This window comes from Dermacentor silvarum, chromosome 4, assembly GCF_013339745.2.
Source record: "Dermacentor silvarum isolate Dsil-2018 chromosome 4, BIME_Dsil_1.4, whole genome shotgun sequence".
NCBI classification, from domain to species: domain Eukaryota; kingdom Metazoa; phylum Arthropoda; class Arachnida; order Ixodida; family Ixodidae; genus Dermacentor; species Dermacentor silvarum.
This window is the reverse complement of record NC_051157.2, coordinates 14,251,930-14,265,877: the sequence shown is the minus strand read 5'-3', so window position 1 is coordinate 14,265,877 and position 13,948 is coordinate 14,251,930. Positions and strand designations below refer to the sequence as shown.

At 45.3% G+C, this 13,948-nt stretch overlaps 1 protein-coding gene across 1 annotated transcript in view; it reads left to right on the top strand.

Annotated features, from left to right (window-relative positions):
- LOC119449478 (protein KIBRA-like) overlaps positions 1-13,695 on the top strand; it is a 34,746-nt gene extending 21,051 nt beyond the window's left edge. The window contains 7 exon segments of the mRNA XM_037712660.2: positions 2,590-2,749; positions 3,575-3,843; positions 7,003-7,101; positions 8,079-8,244; positions 11,378-11,451; positions 11,535-11,650; positions 12,910-13,695. Of these exon segments, the coding sequence (XP_037568588.1) occupies positions 2,590-2,749; positions 3,575-3,843; positions 7,003-7,101; positions 8,079-8,244; positions 11,378-11,451; positions 11,535-11,650; positions 12,910-13,078 (1,053 nt within the window). The 3' untranslated portion in view covers positions 13,079-13,695.
- The last annotated feature ends 253 nt before the right edge of the window (positions 13,696-13,948 follow it).

Genomic DNA, 13,948 nt, shown 5'->3' with positions numbered 1-13,948 from the left:
AAGTGACATCACAAGAAAGATGGACAACAAAGTGCAGCAGTTGGTAGTAGCGCCCTGTTGTTCTCCATCTTCTTCTTTGTGGTGTCTCTTCTGTGCACAACATGTTTATTTCTGAAAATTCCCTAGTCCAACACCACATTGTTTTGGTTTGTTTGTGGATTTGTTTACTGTTTGTACTTACGTCTTCAGGCATTGTTGTGGCTCCATTTATTATGATTTACTTTCCTGAATTGGAAGGCCAATGACAACTCGTCCAAAGAGGGCAGTCGAAGCCAGAGGGTTCCTGGACTAAGGAACCTTCCCACCTCAGGGTGATACCGGGCCTTTCTCTCTCTCCTTAACGTTTCTTCCTCTCTCTCTCCTAAATTTACAAGCTGTCACACTATTCTAAGCACATGAAGGCATCTGCATACATGCACAATCATTACAAATTGTGGAATTTGTAGCATAATATTTTGTTGCAATGTCAGAAAGTCTGTTTAAGCCAGAGGGATGAAGTTTAGTGCAAATTCGTGTGCTACTTATCATTCCTGTGCTTTAGCTCCTGTAGACACAAGTGCCTCGATTTCCTCTGGTAATTTTTGTAGGAAACGTGTATATTGCCACACGTTATTGTTTTCCTTTTTGCCGCTGACCGCTTTCATCGAACTTCCGCTGTTATTGGATTAAGGCTACCGAGCAAGGTGCACTTTGCGGTGTCGGAAATGTTGCGACACAGGTGTGCTTAATGATATTGCATGTTCAGCACAACTAGTGTTGTACAATGTGGAATCTACATGAGCGCCAGCGATTGCTCTTGAATGTCCGGTAACGCGTGTGTAAATCTCGGGCCAGTTTGGAGGCGCGAGTTTAGATTCAGCAACCCCCAATCGTGCTCACCACTATAGTTGTGGCGTTAGCAGTGCTTTGCTTTCAGGGCACAAGTTCTTAACATTTTACTTTGATTATGATTTTCACAAATGTACAGTATACAATTTGTGATGAGTAAGGCAAGGTAAATGCTGCAGATTAAACAGCTTGACTGTCTCCCTTTTGCTAATCATAAACATGCACAAACATGCGTACAGTTGTCTTCGATTAATTCATTCCTGAAGGGACTGATAAAATTGATCAAATTATCTGGCGGGTCGAAGTAAGCAAGATGCAAAAGCAGATGTCAAAACACCCCTCTAATTCATTTGGCAGTATTTGCCCAATTCTAACACTCCCCACAGTCAAGCGCGGGTCCGCTTTCTGTGTGTCAAAAGTAGAAGTCTAATGCAGAGATGACATTAAAGCTCCTAAACAAAGTAGAAATATTAACGTGCAACCGATTTTATAGCAAGAAAAATGGTCAAGGGTCTGATACGTGTTGCACAATGGCAGCAGGTTTCCTAAAGTCAGTTCGCAGTAGCACATTGGTGTTACGCAGTGAAGCATACAAACGTCGCGAAGGAGGTTTTGGTTTCATATCCAGCTCCACCATGCAGGCAATTTTCGGTCCATTTTCCATTAAAAGAAAAAGAAAAAAAAGCCACGCATAGGAATTAGGTAAATACCGTAATCAAACATTGTGAGCTACAGTTATTGCTTCAAGATATTCGTGGGGCAGGCCTAAAATAGGCACTTTCGACGGGAGATGACATGTTTTCAACGCATTCACTGTCCCGTAAGCTCCACCAAGACAGACTATTCCACTGAAGGGGTCGTTATTGGGCTCACCATAGGTGTCAGACATCTGCATGCTGACTGGTCAAGTTCAAATTATCCGGCAAAGGTCAAGTTTAGGATGAAATAATGAAAGTTTGGGCTCATAGAAATGCATGGGCGCCGGACGGGACCTTCGTTCAGGATCTAATTAACGGAAGTCTACTGTAGCAAGTAACAAAGCAAGAAGCATACTTAGAGCATCCAGACTCAAAATATATATAATAGACATGTAGACATCGATGGCATTACACACATTTAACATAACACAGAGTTACATAAGAAGCTTTATTTTTTATTCATTCAATCTTTAGTTGCTTCTGCTTTACCTTCGCTACACCATGATCGTATCATAGTGCATCCTACAAAAATTACTAGAGTGTACTGTGTCTCTGGCAGCTCAGCCAGAATGGGAATGATGGGTAGCACAGCCTAAACCTCATCCTTCTGGTTTTCAAACAGCTTTGTGACTTTGAAAGTTGAGCATCTTCAAAAAAATTTTATGTTACAAAAGCAACAATTCGCAATGATTAGGTATGCATTTTTACAAAAACCTATTACATTGATGTATTTAAAAAAAAATGATTGCTTGGGAATACAGGAAGATAAAGCATAATAAATAATTGCCACAAGAATGTATGAAGCACAAGATTAGACAAATCCGTGCACTATCCTTCACACCTAATGTAGCTGCACGAACGCAGCGCCTGAGTTCCCTTCTAGCGATTTTTGTACGAAATACTGTGAACAGTATAGGGAAGGACTTCCCTAGATTTGTAGCTCAGGCTTCTGAAGTAGCATACATATTGCATTTGCAAAGGGCAGAGCCTTTGGCATGTCAGAGGACAAAAGCCAAAGACTACTGGTGGCAAGCAGACTGCCAATCACTGCCTTCCTTCCCAGGGCTGTGCTCTGCTGCCTCTGTGTGGCCTGAACCCATCTGCCATCTGGCTGCGTTGGTTGGAACTCTTCCCCCCTGAAATGCTAGTGGCAGGAAAAGACGAAAGCAGTGACGAGTCAACCGTCATCTCTTCACAGACATCCACGCTCACAAGGAACATAGGTGAGGTACTGCACTGCGGCCATGGCTTCGTCTTAAATGTGAGAATTCACGAGTTTCTGCGGGGTGCGCAGATCCTTGTCTCTTTGTGTAGAATTGCAACAAATGAAACAGAATGTATGAAAGGTTTGCCTTTTTTTTTTTTTGCCAACTGTAATGTCGGTGTCAAAAGTTTTCAGACCCTAGGATGTGAGAAAAAGCTGAATGCGTATTTCCACAGCCTTGGTACACAGCCTGGTATTTGGGTTTCCTGCCTCTAAACAACATAGTGCTGTATGCTTTTTCTGGCTACGATCACAAACTGCTAAAGTATTCCACATTTTGTGATGTCCTGTGCTTCTTAAATTTTTTTACACAGTGGAGTAGTAGATGTGCTTGAATATTCTAAATTTCAAATATGAATATGAAATTTTGCTGTTTGCACACTCGAGTGACCTGCTGCCATGGCTCCATGGCTATGGCGTTCTGCTGCTAAGCACAAGGTTGCGAGTTTGTTTCCTGAATTCTGTGGCCACATTACAACGTGAGGCAGAATGCAACAATGCTTATGTAAGTGCACTTGGTGCAGGTTAAAAAGACACAGATAGTCAAGAAATTAATATGGAGACTCCCACTATGGGGAAGTCTCTTGTAGCCTGTGTGTTAATTTGGGGCATTAGTCTGTTATAGCCAGGACATTTTGGCTGAAAAGAAAAACTAAGCTGCATAGCTGAAAATGAAACAAAAGCCGCTAGAGGGAATTACACTGCAAATTTGATTTGATACAAAACAGCTCGTATGAGCAGTTGTGCGACACTTGTGCTACATTTGTCTTATGCCCTTCTGCAGGTGCACCTTGCAGGGAAGAGCAGCAGCAGCAGCCTCAGGAAGAGCCAAGAAAAGGTGGCACCCTGAGGCCCCATCTGCCATCTGGGGAGCCCGTGGAGCACTGTGACAAGGAGACCAACACCGAGTGTGTGTTCCAACCTGAAGGGCGCCGGGGCCGCAAGGGCGTCACGGGGGACCTGGCTGTGAGCTTGCCCGTGCCTGCAGCACCGATTTCGCCAGTCAAGCGCTCTCAGACTTTTGGACCTGCGAGTCACCGTTACGTCTGCAGGGTGAGGGTCAGTGCATGCCTTTTCTTGTTCTTGCTTCTAACTGCAAGAGTGGCTTGTGTGAGCTCATATTGCAACCGTAGTATGGCTCCTTTGGGGGGGGGGGGTCTGGCTTTCTTATTCTACTCCGTCTTTCCTTTCTCACATACTCTGACAGTTTCGATTAGTATTACAATGGCACAAAAAATAGTCAGTACAATACAGTCTTCATTACTGTTTATTCTGGCTGCTCCTCTTCGACTTCTAAAAAAAACTGTCCTTATTGTGTCATCTTCTTTCTCATCGAACTTCCAAGTATGATGTCATTTAGCTCTGCTAAATGACTGTTTCAAGTTTGTTGCTTCTAGTGTGCTGCATCTAAAGGCAACTCATTGTTAATAAAATGCATATGTATCCTGCAAAACGTGCGTGCTAATCTAAAAAAAAAATTTTTTTTCATGCGTGCAACCCCCCCGGTGTTTATCACCACTGGATCTTTACGTGATCTAAACTTCATATGTTGGCAGGTACGCGACATGCCTGCCAATGAAAGACTGCATCCCACTAAAGTAGTTTTCTTCTACATTTTTCTACTGTCTTCATTTTGAAATGAAGTTAGTAGCGACATTTGAAAGCAAAAAAAAATATCACGGGAAACTCTGTTTTGGAAAACCGCATATTTGGGCACTATGTGTTTTTTCACAATTTTCTGATTTCACAAATTTCACAACCTTTTTTGTAATTTATCATGAAGCTACTTCAAATCGAATATATACTGCGAGCCGCTGGCAACAGGGAACAACCGCTGAAACAACCCCAACTTCAAGTGAGTGCCGTTCCTGTGCCATCTAACTGACTGATGCCATCGGTCTTGTTTTCTTTGTGAATTCCTGCACTTATATCGCTGCCTTTGGCGGCGGCACCGTGGTCAAAGAGTAATTCGCTTGGGATTGGGGGCTCGCGGGCCTTTTGAGTTGCCAATGTCTCAGATACAAAGCTGTGATTGGGCCAAGTGCACACTCCTTGAGCGAGCAGTGGAATGCGTGGCTGCAATTGGTTGCTGCGCACAATGACGTCTTGGCCTCCTCCAACAGTTGCCCAGTGCGTTGTCTTCTGTGGTTGTTTGCATGCTTTGTAGCTGCAGGTCTTCGTGTGCTCCGTCTTTTCGCTAGCTTTGCAATCACTCGCCACACTCTCTCAAGTCTTCCCTGCCTTTATGATCTCTGTGTGTGCCTTCTTCTTTAATAGTTGTAGCCTGCCCTGTCGTTGTGTGGTTGGATATGATGTGTGGAACGAAGCTCAAGAAGTTATACGCGTTCGGTGCGCGGAAGCGTTCCCTGAAGTTTGTCCGCATGGTGAAGCTGAATCTGGCAAAGCATAGCGTAAACAATTATGTCAACCCTTCCAGTGCCGTATCATGTGTTCTATTGGTACAAGACAATGACATCGACGCTACCAACCACTTCTGTGCCACCGGTAGAAGGTCGTTGCAAGTGTGCCTGGTGTCTGAGCGCATCAGCCTTTGCCAAGATTGCGGCCTGCTAATGGGCAAGGCCAGAAAAGAGAAGCAGCAGAAAAAGAAAGTGCGCAAGGACACCTCTAGCTACTCTGCAAGGTCCTGAATAAATTTCTGAGGGCAAGACAAGCCCATTTCTATATAGTATTGTGTCAGGAATTTGTGATCATCAATTAAAGTTTCACAAGTGCAAGTCTTATGAACAACACTAAATTCAGTGCGGTGGTAAAATTTGTTTACGAGAAAATTTATGTTGAATTCCAATGGCGGAGCCGGAGCAGCCAACGGGCTCCGCGAGCGAGCACTCGACTCTGGCGTACAGCAACGCCTCCAAATCCGCGAGTGGAACACAACCTGCGCCGCCGGAGCCAGGCGGAAGCGGAAGTTCTATCCTTCGGGCGCTGATTTACCCAGCATACTATGCGTGTTGTCATTCCCTTCGGCTGTTTGCTCCCAGCACCGCCGCACCGGTCACTTGTCTGTTCAGCGCCGTTCACCTGCTGCTTAAAATTGTGGAATGGATATCTCGCCAAGCGTGCAGCAGCTTTTGTTTACAATGGTGAGCACACAGGATGCGGACAAACATGATAGGTGTCTAGCCGACAAGTTTGGACCTCTTCGGGAGAATGCGGAAGATCCTGTCGAATTCCGCGGCAGTTTCAGCGTCGCTGTCACTATTCGAGAAATCACTCGTGTCGGAACTTGAGCTTTCTAACTCGGAGCTGTCGCTATCGAGTAGCAGAACCAATGCCGCACGCTTTGCCGAACTAGCCGAGCCATTCATGTCGTCCGCCATTACCACCACAACTCGCGAGTCGCAACCGGCGGCGTCCCCCAGCAGACAAACGTGGCAAAGGAAATGCGTCACGCAGAGTTCCGGTCCACTCCGTCGATTTTGGCGGAGCATCTTTTCCTGCTCCATGGAGTGACTCCCGCTCTGAATCCACTCCGACTCTCTCATTGGAACACTTTACTCCCGCCCTCACTCTGTCATTGGAACAAACTTGCTCCGAACCGAGCAGAAAAACTTGCTCAGACTCCGCCATTGGAATTCAACATTAGAAAAAGGACTCTGTCTTGCCCTGAAGTAGCTATCCAAAGATCATCATCATCATTATGCTTTCTTGCTGCTACATACACCATTCAATTTGTACTCTATTGCAACACACTAAAGGCAACAAGCTTTTTGTGGTCAAGTATTCAGTAAAATAAAGTATAAAATAATGAATTTCACAGTGCCAGAACATTTTGCAAGTTCTCCAGGCCTTGGCTAAAGGACCGCTGTGAAAAATATTTGTATATGTACTCCTGTAACTTGAGAACTAGCATGCACAGCTCCACGGAACATTGCAGTTCATGCTGTGAACGTACCTTGCAACTGTCATTCAGATATCTCAAGAAACAAAGAAATTTGTGTTCAATGGTAGCTTCTCCCCTTAATGTTGCTGGTATCATGATCAATGCAGGAAAGCGATAGGGCTCTGCTTGTTTCAGAAAGTTCAGAAAGCAGGTGTAACCATGATGTCCAGAGCACTTTGTCAGTGCGATGTCGCAGATGAGCCGAGTCTACCCAAAACATAGAAGGTGGTAATGAGGTGGTAATGAGGATGTCCAAGAGTGCACCTGTGAGCTCTGCTGATTTGTTAGTGCTTCTTTGTGTCTTGCAGCTCAACCGCAGCGACAGTGACAGTGCCATGCCACTGTATCGGAAGAGTGGCCCTTTCCAGAGAAATGCCATGGAACGTAGAAGCCTACGATGCAAGAAGGTGAGGACATGCCAAATGTGATAATATAATGTATGCTCAGGGTCTGTTAAAAGCTGTGAACTCTTTAAAGTATGGTGGTTACGTGAAATAACCACCATTTTATCATTTTTTTCTCTTTGCATCACGGTAGCTTTCCTTTTGTTTTATCAACATAGCTTACTTACCCAATTATAATGTGCACAATATTGCCAAAAAATTGGTTCTGAAAATTTAATACACGTTATAATCAGAAAGGACATCGAAACTGCATTTGCAGCTTTTGCTATAGCCTACCACCAGAGCGAGCATTATCACCGTTTTTATCACAAGGTGTGAACAGAATGTGTTTCGAGGCAGCTTGGTGCAATCGTGGGCTCCTTTTATTGGGAAAGCTAATTCAAAAGAGCAGTTATTTGACATACTAATCTAGTGGCAACAGAGCCACGTCACATATTTTTGCCGTGCCTTTGACTTGCCTGGGCTGCTGGACAAAGTGGCTAGTTGGGGCCACCATCCCATTTGCAATGGTTGGAGATTTTTTCAAGTTGGGGTCCACTGACAGTGACAAAGACCTGTCTGAGCTTGATGAGCGTGTCCGAAGTGTGAATAAAATTTTTCTTCTGTGAAGGTAACTTGTACAATTTCTTCCTTATTGAAAAATTGTAGGCATGCTACGTTTTCTTTTTTTTTTTCTTTTCTTTTTTTTTTGTTAGAGGAATCTGGTGCACTTTAGGTTAGCTTTGGGGCCTTGTTAGAATCGGGTAAGTGTGCTATGCTATTTTTGAAATTTGTTGCATGTCAATAAAGGCAGAAGATCCGTAGATCTGCCATGGCACCCGTGATAAGAACTCTTTTTGCAAGCGCGGCAACAGTCATGCAGCACCTTGTGTACCCTAGTGTGAGACAGTGGTTCCCAAACCTTCTAACCCCAGGCAATGCATCCAGCTTTTATGTAGAATTGGGAAGCTTGTGCATTCATTGTGTGGTTGTGGGTGCAGTCAGCGGCTCAGGGAGGCAAGGCGGCCAGCCATGCATCAGGCGCCCGGACGTCCCTGGATCTGGCTTTGGATCTGCAGGCGTCACAGACGCGTCTGCAGCTGCTACAGCAGGACTTGGCTCGCCTCAGGGAGATGAAGAGGCGCCTCGAGGACACGAAAGCAAGAGGCAAGTTCCTTTTTGCATTGATGTGGACACATTACTGACCAAAATATGTATTTTTGTTAAAAGAAAGAAAAGATACACAGACGCAGAAAGTTAGAACCATTGATATTAGCACAAAGTGACATGGCCAGAAAAAAAACACTTTCTTACTTTGCACATCTTTCTTTATGTGTAAGAGGTTCACAGGAAAATGTAGGCTTGAAATTATCAATAGCGTTATGTCGCTGGAGCTAATGTTTCATCAGGGAGACTCCAAATTTTATCAGGACAAAGACAAGTCCTCTTAAGAGGTTCAACCATTGTTGATTTCATTCTGTGCATGTATTTTTAATGGTAAATAAATATATATTTTAACAAGCACGCAAGTAGGCGGAAATTCCGAGGAACATTACTTCTATACAGTAGGGCCTGTCTTTTTGTGCATATTTTCTGGCTATATTACCTAGAAGTGTTTCTATCTTTCCGGTCTGTTCAACTGTTCTATGTAGCAGCTGTTCTGTAGCCCATTGCTGATTGTTCCTTTGCTGAGATCACTTTCAGTACTTGCCGATTGCCTAAACCAGTGGAAGAAGTCTCGCAGGAAATTAGTTTGTATGTACTTCTCTTGTCAGTGTTAAGTTTTTACATAGATGCTGCGTTCATTGACAAAATGGCAAGCAGAAACGTCGCAGCTTCAACCAAAGGCACCTTGCTAGTCAGAAATTTTGCTGTATTGTAACATCACATGAGCCGTATTTAAACGTGAAAGTAATCACAAAAAGTTAATATGGCTGTTACTGTGTACCTTCGATAGCTCCTGAAAACATTGACATTTATCAGGACTTCTGTTGTTCTTAAGGGGGACGCGGCAATTGAAGTGATCAAAATAGTCAACATTTTCGATTTTCCAATTTTCTTTGTTTTTCCTGCAATCCTAGGACCTTTCTTTACCTCATGGTGAAGTATTATAACAAAAAACGCGGTAGAAATCAAGGAAACAGCACTTTCCTTGAGTGCTGTCACCAAAAACTGCGAAAAAATCTAGTTTCTGAAGGCGCCGTCGCACCGTTGATGCAGCGACACAGCACCGCTATCCATTAATGCAGCGCCGCCATCTTGGTATCATCGTAAAGAGGAGAGATAGAAACTCAAGATAGCCGCAGCACCTTATTTATCCACCGAAAAATAACATCAGCAAACGCGAGCAAAAAAGAAAGACAAAAGCGGCATTGCGATCGGGTGCATAGTCATGTGAAGCACAAGGCACGCTCCTATTGGTTGTTGTAGATTTAAATTGCTGCCGAACCTCTCTCGCGCGCATTTGCGCAGCAGCGAACTGCGCTCTCCGATCAATGTAATTGACGATCGTGGCAGCCTAATGCACAAACGCACATGTTCTGTGATGAGCCCCAAAGGAAGCAAGTTCCGAACGGCCCACGCATACAGAAGACCACGAAAGGTGTGGAACAGAGGGAGAAAAATACTCATAGAAGCAGATGCCACCGACCTTGTCGACGAGGCACAACCGGTGCATGTGAGTGATCAGGAAAGTGCGTCCCGTGTGCGGGACTGACCACGCGACTGTGGGCTATGGAGACGTGACCGTTGGCTGTGGCGACGACGCAACCGTGTGCCGTAGTGGCGGCGCGTCTGCGTGCAATGCTGAAGGCACGTCCGCATGCAATGGTGACGGTGCTTCCGCGTGTGGTCGTGACAGCAATGTGAGATCTGCGAGAGCAGAAGTTTTCGCATCATATGTTCAGCTGCGGATTTCAGCTCCAACTCTCACTAATGAAGAGGTTGCGCAGTGAGAGGAGTCAAGAGTGGACCTTCTGAATGCACTGTCATCTACCTCTGAACGACGCATCAAAAGGGCAACTAAGGTGAACGAAACTACTGCAAAGAAGCAAACTACTTCAACTTGTAAAGAATATGCAGTGGTGGTCCAACTGCACCATTTGCGTCATTTTGCTACAATTCTACTTGCCTGCATCTTGATGCGCCCACCGAAGTGCAACTTGCGCCAAGTGTGCCAAAGCGCCACCTTTGCCCTGGGCGCTACGTGGACATCGCAGTAGCGTGGCCGAGCCCTCCGTTTTTGGACAGACCCGTGGCTAAGCATTTCGAGCGTCGGCGACGCGGACTTCGCGACCAAGCTTTCCGCACGGAATCCTCGATCAGACACGCAGTTGAGCCTTTCAGCACTTGATGTTTCGGAATTCGTGACTATAAGCACATTGAGCGCCGACTCTTCGAGCGCACGGCTAGGCATTTCGCGCATCGGCACTTGGGACTGCGCGACTAAGCACATCGAGCGCCGACTCCTCAGGCCCGCGGCTAGGCATTATGGTGTACTGGATGGAGGATGAATTTCACGCCATCTGGCCCTATAGCCGATGGCAACCTGAGAATGCCATTACACCGCTGCAAAGGGAATTTGTAAAATGCACCAGACAATTAGGTCTGCTTATTTGCTTGACATCACGCAGAGGTGAACATCTTTCAAAATCATCATCTCTCTGGAACTGCAATACAGAGGCACTGAGCGCAACAGGCAGTGTGTGGTGTTTTGGGTGGAATTTGTACTGAATTGAGTTGTCATAGGTAACGTGCACTCCTTTGTTTTGGTAGTTGCAACGACACCATGGTGTGTAAAATTAATGTGAGGCAAAGCACTACAGAGTAGAACACACAAAAAAAGTTTTATCTCAGGCTGAGCTCTGTCTTAATTTTTTTTCCTCACTCCCTGTCTACATTTCAAAGGTCTACATTTCACAAACCTTGTGCAAACCCGGTTCTGTGAAGCAACTGGGTGGGGTTGCATAGTAGACGTCACTTATTGCATAAGCGCAACTTGGAATCAGCTAACACAAGACAGGTAATTGGAGATCGTAGGGAGAAGCCTTCGTCCTGCAGTGGACATAAACATAGGCTGATGATGATTGCATAAGCTTTGAGCAGGTTTCAACGTTGAACTTCATTGAACATTGACATTGTCCTTTCTGTGCAGCACATTACACCTAGCAGCACCACCTTAGGTGCACTTCACTGTTGTTTTTACTTTCCCACCATGCTCTATTTTGTATCTGTGTGTTGAAGGAAATGTCTATATTTTTTGCTTCTGCCAAGTAAAGTAAACATTCCTGTTTATTTCCAGGTGAAACTGAGATACCTGCCTGGCTGGCTGATGATGAACGATTGCGACAAGTACTAGCAGCAGCAGACCGCCAGGTAAAATATATGAGCCTATTGTTGTGAAGTCAAGCTCCAGTAATGTGCTGCACTCTCAACATCACTTTCTGCTGTTGCTGCAGGCCTCGAGGCAGACAGTGGAGGAGAAGAAGACGGAAAAGTTGCTCAAGAAAACTTCTCGGGAGATATACAGGTTGCGCAAGAGTCGCAAGAAACAGCCTGACATGGCGTTTTTCAAGTACGTTTTCTTCTGCTCACTTGAAACAGCCAAATTTGTGAAAAATATGTGCAGAGCTGTTTACGACTAAAGATGTCGCTGCATCGGCTACATTGTTCCCGTGTCAAGTTAACCTGTGACCTGTCATGTGATTCGTGTAGTGCATGCTTATCATAACTGCCGTAGCATAGTGGATAAGTTCCATTTTTGCTCTGACATGCTCAACATGGTTGCTAGGAGAAGATGTGAAAAGTGTCGAGCAGACAGGCGGGGCATCCTACTTGCAATGAGATATATTGCATGTTCCAGGCATTCGTAATGCCCACCTGAATAAATATATATCTTGCATTGCACTTGCAGCCTTACATGACAGTTTTTAAGAAATTGCAGTTTTATTTTTGGTGTGAATAATTATGGGTATCTGATTATAATTTGTTGAGAAACATGTGATGACTTATGGGTTTCAAAAGGGGGGGGGGGGGGGAGGTGAATATATCCTGCTTTAGCAACCACAGACGAATGAATAATGGCTTTGTTATTGCGAATTTGTTGTATGTTTCGCCATTACGGGACTCTGTGTCCGCCTCTGTGATCCCGTTTGGACGGAAGTTAAGCATTGGTTCTCGCGTACTGCACATTGCCATCGGCCAGGAATGAACGGTGCAAAGCATGCCCCTTTCCTTTGTGCCTAGGCGCTGTCTCCAGATTTCTCTATCGCAACTCACACGTGCGCACATGCATTGGGCAAAGACAGCGCAGCTCTCACGTGTTCATGTGTTTGAGTCCTTGGGAAATTAAAAATACACGTATTGCGATCGTGAACAACTTTCATTTGTTATTCTGATGCAAAAGGAAAATGCATTCAAAAGTGTGCAAATGGCCCTGCAGAGAATAGCCATTCCAGACACGATGTTAGTTTACCTCCCCATCTTTGTCTTTTCCTGTCTGATTAAAATGTTTTGTTAGGGTGTATAATGTCCCAAAGGAACTCGTGGGCTTTAAGAAACACTGCACTGGGGATGTTCTCGATTAATTTTGACTACCACAGGTTCTTTAATGAGCACTCAAAGCAAGGTGCACAAGTGTTATTGCATTTCGCATCCCTTGGAATTTGGCAGCCATGGCTGGTAAACAAACCCGCGACCTGACCTACAATGTAAACCCTTTTGCAAGTACAGCAGCCTGCAAGTTTATACATTTCTGCCACATCATGTTTTCTTGAGCACAACGATCGGACTCCAAGATGCTAATTGAGTGTTGTTGTGCATTTTGCCCTCCAGAGAAAAAATGGCCTTCTTCACACGGGCCCAGTCCACCGTTCCCGTGCTTCCTCCTGAGGCCGACATCGCCGAGGAGGAAGCGGTGCGTTCCCCAGGAATACCAACTGCTGCATCCACCCCACAGCGCTACGAATACACCGTAGATCCTGTGTTGGGTGTGCAGGTGTGACGTCAAGACATCCAAGTGCCTGAAGTCTACAAAGGCGGCAGACCGCCACGCCACACATTGAAACATCGATCAAAGTACGGCCTCGCATGAGGAGCAAGTCTCTCACGGGGCCAGCTAGCCATCGGCAGACCACCAGAGCCGAGTGCCCGAAACCTGAGCGTCCCTTCGGAGCTTGTGTACGTACCTGAGACCACCTCAAACACCGTAGCCACTGCGCCAACCATGGCTGCTGCTCTAAGCCCAAGCCAAGGTCAAGCCATAGCCAGGCTGTGCCCACCCTGTGCCCAGCCTGTGCCCCGGTGTAACGGTTTCGGTCACGGACACTTACGAAGCACCGCTGCCCACCAACACACGTCTTACCTCTTTGCCGCAGAAGTGCCTTACAGTTCTGTGCCTACTGTAAATTATTTGGATACTTTTTTTTTTCTTGTGATAAAGTACAAAAAGGGATTGATGCTGTTGGCCTTATGATGTACAGGAAGGAGCCATGTGTAACATCACCACTGTTTTGGACATTGTTTTTCCATTGCTCCATTTGGCCTCCCGCACCAAGACATCTGTGCCTGGGGAAACAACACCCTCTACTTTTTGGACAATAAAGGTAGAACACTGTCATACCTAAAGCTTTTCTTCATTTTTCTGTGGCTGCTTTCAGGAATCCAGCATTTTGGCTATTGCTTTATCTACATGGGAAGGTAAGCACAGAAATCGTTTGGTAGGCTGTTGGTCCTTTACATTCAGCACTGTTTTCGTGAGACACTTCTGCTGGGATCAGTTGTGTGCCAACATAAGACTTTGATTCAACTTTGTAACAGCGATATGCAATTACCTGTTCCCCAAGTGCCTCTGGTACCAAATGTACCTCAGCTT